The following is a 7,451-nucleotide window of genomic DNA, read 5'->3' as shown; positions in this document are numbered from 1 at the left end:
TCAGTTCATAATGTTTCACAATGTCTGTTATGTTAGCACAGGGCTAAATCCATTGTGTTGTTTAGTAATTTCACATATATCACAGAAGGACTAGGCTAATGTATTTTTTGTAATTCATTATGCATTTAATAATAGTAATTCATATTAGTAATCAATACTAGCTATATATTGATATGGCATAGGCACTGCTATAGTGCTTTGCTGGTATTAACTTATTTAATTTCTGTGCAGTAGATACCATTGTCCTTCATTTTGTAGATGAACAGACTAGGATAGATCAAGGTGCATAACGTGTCCAAGGTCACACGGCACTGTGTGGAAGAGCTGGGATAGGAAGCTCCACTGTCTGCCCTTTTAGCTACTGCTCCTTACTATCCCTCACAAACTAGATCAAATGCCCAGATATGATGGAAATATAGCTCAAAATTCCATTTTTGTTTGTCATTTTATTAGACTCCCTCTCCTCAATGGAATTATCTTTGCCTTTATTCCTGAAATACCATAGTGATGGGGAGTATGATATGGGTGTCTGAAAGGGAGGGGGTAGCATAGGAGTGTTTGGGAAGAGCGAAAGGCAATTGTTAATGAAAAATAGGACTATTAGCTGTTATGTTTAGAAATTACTTGAAAAGTAGCATATTTTTGAAAATCTGAATTATCAATAGAGCTTTCCTAAAACTAATAGTTTATCAATTATGGTTTGGGGTTTTTTTGTTTTTTTGTTTTTTTCAGTTCATGGATTAAGAAAAACACTTGTTATTAACTTGGCTGACTGTAACTCAAAGGTTTAGGTATGAGATCCAACCGCTATTAGAGTTAAAATGGGTGGGGTTTCTGATTGCTATTATTATTATCGGTATAAGGAGATAGATTGGTGATCGAGGGTAAATGGACAGTGGAAGAGGAGAGTTTAATAGAGTGGCAGAGGGGACGGGTGTATCAGATATTTTGCATCTCAGTCCATCTCTGAAGTTAACATGTTTTATCTGTTATTATGTTTTGTCCTAGTTGCTGTGTCCTTAAGGAATCAAAAGGTCATTTTACCCCAGGCGCTAGATGTTTACCAGGTATCTATTGCAAAAAGTGTCTCTATTCCGGAGCTCAGTGCTTTCACAATCTGTTTCGAAGCAACCAAAATTGGCAAGGAAGACAACGACTGGATGGCTTTCTCCTACTCAGATGCATCCTTCACACAATTACTCAGTTTTGGAAAAGCCAAGAGCGGCTACTTTCTATCTATTTCTGGCTCAAAATGCTTACTAAACAGTGTATTACCTGTAAAGGATAAAGAAGACATTTTCACAGAAAGCTTTGAGCAGCTCTGCATCATTTGGAATAACTCTTTGGGCTCTGTTGGTGTAAGTTTTAAAAGAAACTATGAAGCAGTTCCATGCGATTCTACCATTAGTAAAGTTATTTCTGGGAATGGGAAATTGTTGTTGGGCTCCAATCAAAATGAAATTGCCTCTCTAAAAGGGGACATTTATAACTTTCGACTTTGGAATTTCACCATGAATTCCAAAATCCTCTCCAACCTCAGCTGTAATGTGAAAGGGAATGTGGTTGACTGGCAAAATGACTTTTGGAATATCCCAACCCTGGCTCTGAAAGCCGAAAGCAACCTAAGCTGTGGTAAGTCAGTGGCATATTAACTCCTTTTTTTCAAGCATTGTTCTATGAATATGTTTGTCAACAAGAAATCATACATACATATGTGTATAATTACATATGTGTACATGTATGCATGTATAATGAATACACATATGTATATACATACATATATATAATTGTCATTAATGAGAACTTTTTATTTTTAAAACGTTTTCTGCTTAGCCATTCATGCTATATGTTTGATTACAAGCCATGTTTTTTTCAGTCAAAGCTTTTGGTCCTACCGTTTTTCAGTTATGTCAAAATACCACAGTTTATCACTAGCATAGCAACAGTTATAATTATCATGTCTCAAGTAGAAGTATTAATGCCAGACTGAAACAAAAGAAATTAATAAATTATTGTTTTTAATCACAAAGAGGATACAGTAAAAGTTGATTTTTATCGTCCTAGAATGAAATGTCCATGACATTATTTAAATAAACAACCACCACCTAAAAGAATAGTATTTACTTAGTCGGTATTAAATATCAAAACTGTCCATTTAAAGAAAATCTTTGATAATCAGGAATTATCACTGTTTTCTTTGAACTTTTTTTTCTCTGTTTGAAAATGAGCATTTGTCATTTGTTTCAAGTACTCTTTTTCGGTGCTCTTTGAGAGTAGCTAAATGCAAAATAGGGAAATAATTCCATGTAACGAAATTATATTAAATTCTATCAAATGTCCTCTGTGTATTTAAGTTAATTTTGGAAGTCTTTATTTTACTACAGGACTGATCAGATACAAAAAAGTGCAAATTTCAATATCACTTTTCAATGTTATATGACTAAATTTAAGGTGTTGATATGTACTTTTTAGTCACAGAGACAACTCTCAGTCATGGAGGGAAGAAGAAGTCTAATATTAAAAAGTAATTTGTATGTGTTTTTGGAGGAAATTCTATCAAAAACTCATTCCCAGTCTTTTGAACAAAGTAGGACCCACTGTGAAGACTTGAGGCCACCTCCCCAGGTTCTGTGACCTGTGTTTGCCCTTCCGGCCTGGGGAACTCCTACCTCTCTGTGTGGGTAACCCATTTCTCCGTGTGGCCATGGTGCTCCTGCAGATGTTGGGAGGCTATTAAGTGATGTCATTCAAGAGGTATTTCCTTGTGGGTTGTTGGAAAGAGGGTAAACCACGACCTTGTTCCAGAAAGAGACTGTGGAACTGTGTAAGAGCTAGTGGTGTTCCCCAGCTCCTCTCAGTCTGTTTAGCTACACAGCACCTTCAGGGCCTCCCGAGAAGTCTTTCACTTAGTGAGGAAAATGAGAAGACCCAGTGTGTGCGTTTGGTGTGGGATGATGAACGGGAGGAGAAGGCCCTGGCGCACTTCCTGCACCCACAGTGATAATCTTTAGTTGAGGGGCCTGTTTTCACCATATCCTTGGTCATTATTAGAAAGTCATAATATAGACCATTTAACATTTGCCTTTCTGTAGAGCAGTATTTGAGGGCTATGGCAACCAAAACAAACAAACGAAAAAGAATTTGTTTAGGTATATTAATGATTGTTAATACTTAATTTATACTGAAATTGAAAATATATACTAGGTACTGTTTTAAGCACTTTATACTTATTAACTCATTAACACAGATTCCCATGATGTGGATTTTATTTTTAACCCCATTTTTCAGGTAAATCTGAGGCACAAAGGCATTAAAGAATTTAACCAATGTTAATAAGTGTCCAAGCCTGGAATTAAACCCAGAAAGTTTGGTTTTAGAACCTTGCTCCCTTAACCAATATGATTTAGACTACCCTTCAGAATAAGCAGGATTAGAAAATGGGACATAGGACTTGAAAAAGAGAGCTAATTTCTACCAGATGAGAAGTGTGAAGGTCCAGGAGCTGTCTCTTCTGATGAGTGCCTTTTGTGGGAAAACGCTAGCTTTCTAGGTGTTAACATAGTATTTGTTTTAAACAAAATTATGTTTTCTTCCCTGCAGTGTTTCTTGGATGCCTTAACATAATAAAATGTGAAGGATATAGCATACAAGAAGTGCTAAGCTTCTCTAAGAAATCCTGTAGACCAGGGATTGATGAACAAGAAGGGCCTATAACAGGCCATCTGTTTTTGTAAACAAAATTTTATTGGAACAGAGCCATGTCCATGAGTTTTTGTATTGTCTTTAACACTGTCTTTAAAACTCCTCTCCCAAGCCTTAAAGTTACCAGAATGCATCAAATACATGCTCATGTGGCTTAGTCATCTATAAGTTCTCAAAATGATTTCATTCAAAGGAGTGGCACAGCTTACCCACTCAGTGTACTTGAATGCCTTTAATTTTTGTAATGGTCTTCTTGACATCCACGATGACACTGAACACCCACATTCCATAGATTCAGATATCCTGGACTGTGTTTCAGGAGTCATAACAGGAGAGGGAGAGGGAGTTTCCTGCTGCTTAATCATCTTCTCTGGGAGTTGAAGGACCAAGTCACTTATTAACAGACAGGAAATACCTGTAACACAGATTATGTCTAAGCTTGTTAGCAAAGCAAAACTTCAATAAATGAAGAACAGTATGCTCTATTAACATTTTAACCTTTTTTTTCCAAAATGTTTTGGCTTGCCATTTATGGTGCTAATAACTTCTAAAAACTAATGATGAGTACATGAGTACAGTAGCCAATGGGAAAATAGAATTTATTCCTGACATTCCACTGGCCTGACAATGCCTGTTAAATATGACTTTCTTATTTCCTAATCAATCTGTGATAGAAAATGAATAGATTTTCCAAAGGCCTATTGTTAAGTAAATTTTCACATGAAAATAAGGTAGTAGAGCAGAACTGACTACATTTAAACATTCTGTCATTTGTTTCAAATATGAAATATCCTAACTTTAATAAAATCAATAAATGTTTCAAGTTTCAAAATTAGGCTTTTTTGTTTTCCTAAATTATTCTAATTATACTAGGGAGGTATACCTTAATTAAGAAATTTTCATCAGTTTTTTTTTTTAAAAAACATGTTTAATCTTGTCAGTTCTTTTCAGAAAGAAAAACTTTATTTAGTAGCAGTTTTTATTTTATAGCATCATTTTTTTTTTCTTAGGACAATTTTATTAAACACGTTCAGTTTTATAACCTCCTTGGATTGATAATTTCCTTAGCCAACTCTTTAATTAGAGGTGCAAGTATTTGCCTGTGTTATGATTCAGGTTTAGATACTGGCTAATGTCCATCAGCTTTCACAAAGAACAGACAGTGCCTTCTCTACCAGTTTTATTTATTTTACTGCTAACTGCTCTTTCCTGAGGAGTGGTACAGTATAACTCAATGAATAGTCTAAGTTCAAACAAATTACATTTATTTTACAAGCATTTATTAAGCACTTCCATTTATTAGCCACTGTGGTTATAGAGATAAGACACAATTCATAAGTACCCAACTTTGTTGTTTTTCTTTTCTAGAAATGTTTGAATTTGTACCAACTTTTGTTTTCATTTCCAAAATTTTGTTCTTAATTACTAAGGCTTCATCAACTCTTGGATTTTTCCCTTTCATTTTCAATTATTATTATTTTTTTACCATCTCATTTTCAATGGGAAGTTCTGTCCTTCATGGTCATAAAACTTTGATTCACTGTTGGCTCCTTCCTTTCATCCCTAACAAGCTACTGAGTATTGCATTTTTAGATTACTAAATTATTTTTAATTAATAAAATAAAGATAAAATCACTTTGTCTTTACAAAGGACTTTATTATTTGGAAATGTTTAAACTCTATGAGCATAAATGGTTCTCAGAAATAATTCTATTTTAAATATATTTATTTGTGGAAAATTATAAAAAGGAAATTGAAAGGAATTATTTTTTTTCCTATTGTAACTCATGCCAAGGGTTTATTGCTGTCTACTATTATTTGGATTATCAGTGAGTAGGGTATAAGATGAGTTGTTGGCTACACATCAGTCTTTTTTTTTTAACCACAACTTGTGTAAATAAAAAGTGACTCCTTTCAGTAGCATAATTTTGGAAGAACAACATATAGAGAAGAGAGAGTAACAGCTTTACAGCTTTTCGTCAACTGCTCATTTTTAGTGATTACATTTCTTTCAAGGAAATTTGGCTCTAAATTTTGCAGTTACCATTAAGAAACACCTTTAAACACCTTTGTGGTATCTACAAAACTCAGTGAACATACATAGGTCACATTCTGAAAACTATTTTCATGCCAAAGACATTACATTATCCAGGAGAGAGTACTGTCTTGTCTTCCTTAACAATCTCCTGGTCTGTTGGCTAAAGAGAATTGATAGTAATAGTGGCTTTTTTAATGCAGATATGCTGAACATGGACCTGTTTAAAATTTTTAAAAAATGTGCACACTTTTTATATTTTGTGTATTTACATATGATTTATTGTTTTTGCAATGTAAGATTTTATCAATATAATTTCCCTCTGATAAGACCTTTCGCTTGTATTTATACCATTTTAACCAAAACAATGATCAAATTTAATTTATATTGATATATTAAAACATCATAAAATCATGTTTACTGAGCATTTATAAAGCAATGTCAATTTGCTAAACTTGAAGTTGCCCAAGAAGGAGTAACTGATAACTTAAATATTAAGAAGTAAATGTTACAATATCCCAGGACAAGATGTTACATTGAATTTTGAACTTGTTACCATACATTGACACTAATAAAATGTTAACAAAAATTGTCAAATATACGACCACCTAACCTCTGAAGATAACTAAAACACACACATACAAACCAAAAAAAAAAACACACACACACACAAAAAAAACACACAAAAAATGGCATGAAATCCTTAATCGACAACAATTGAAAATAGGCATTCATGTAAAAAAACAACTAATTGTCAGTTTACTGTACCAAAAGTTGGCATTTGAGAAATGTCAAGTCCTTACTGAACAGCCTACTGTGTACTAGATGCTGTGCTAGACCCTTGAACCCTACTAATAGCTTGCCTGCACTTCTATCTGTGACTTCTGCAAGTAAATATAAGTATTAACATACGTGATAAATAAAAAGTTATGTAAATCATAACTCTTCTGATTTTCTTTCCTTATTCCCACCTCTGAGGTCTTTATTATGCCACAGTGGAAATGTAGTTAGCCTTAAAACTTCTTTCCCACAACAATGTCCCCTTATCTCCCTTTGTCTTCCAGAGATACTGTATCAGTGCCAGAAGTTGGACTAAGGAGCCTTTGACTGCCAACATTGTGTGTAATTTGAGCACAGGAACTCCATCCCAGGGTCTCCTCTCTTGCACGTTACAGTGGCTGAGATTTCCTCAGCTATTTTGAGTTTTAAAGGCTTTTTAGTTTTTAGAATTTCTTTATTAAAATAAAGTACCGAAAGGAGAAATGGGGTCCTTCAAGAAGGAGGCATAAGTTAAGAGTTATGGCAAAGAATAATGGGCAGAAAACTTTCAAGATAGAATTCTGCTTCAGTTCTGTCTGAGGCTGGCCTCAACTTCTGCCTCTTCAAATGTTCTTTTTCCATAGTACGCTTGTCTAAATTTTCAATCTTTAAAACTTCCCCTCCCTATCTCTACTTCCTTTCATAGTCAAGCTTCCCCTTTGCATTCACTCCTCAATCAAATGTTGGAAGTCTAGAAGTTCATCTTTCTCACGCTCCTGAAACTAATTTCTGTAGAGCTACTATCGAAATTCCAATGCAAAGTTAAAGGTCTTCTCAGTCTTTATTATTCTTGACCTTTCTGGTACACTTGATATTAGCACATCCCCCATGAAACATTTTCACTTGAATTCCATAAAACCACCTTCTACAGGAGCTATTTTTACCTTTTCAAATG

At 34.4% G+C, this 7,451-nt stretch overlaps 1 protein-coding gene across 1 annotated transcript in view; it reads left to right on the top strand.

Annotated features, from left to right (window-relative positions):
* The window catches only part of ADGRG6 (adhesion G protein-coupled receptor G6), a 141,841-nt gene that overhangs the window by 64,164 nt on the left and 70,226 nt on the right, over positions 1 to 7,451 (top strand). The window contains exon 4 of the mRNA XM_011356229.2: positions 1,009 to 1,632. Within this exon, the coding sequence (XP_011354531.1) occupies positions 1,009 to 1,632 (624 nt within the window). The remainder of the gene's footprint in view (positions 1 to 1,008; positions 1,633 to 7,451) is intronic.

This window comes from Pteropus vampyrus, unplaced genomic scaffold, assembly GCF_000151845.1.
Source record: "Pteropus vampyrus isolate Shadow unplaced genomic scaffold, Pvam_2.0 Scaffold24, whole genome shotgun sequence".
Taxonomy (NCBI): Eukaryota; Metazoa; Chordata; class Mammalia; order Chiroptera; family Pteropodidae; genus Pteropus; species Pteropus vampyrus.
Note: the sequence above shows the minus strand (reverse complement) of the source record. Positions and strands in the feature narration are given on the sequence as shown.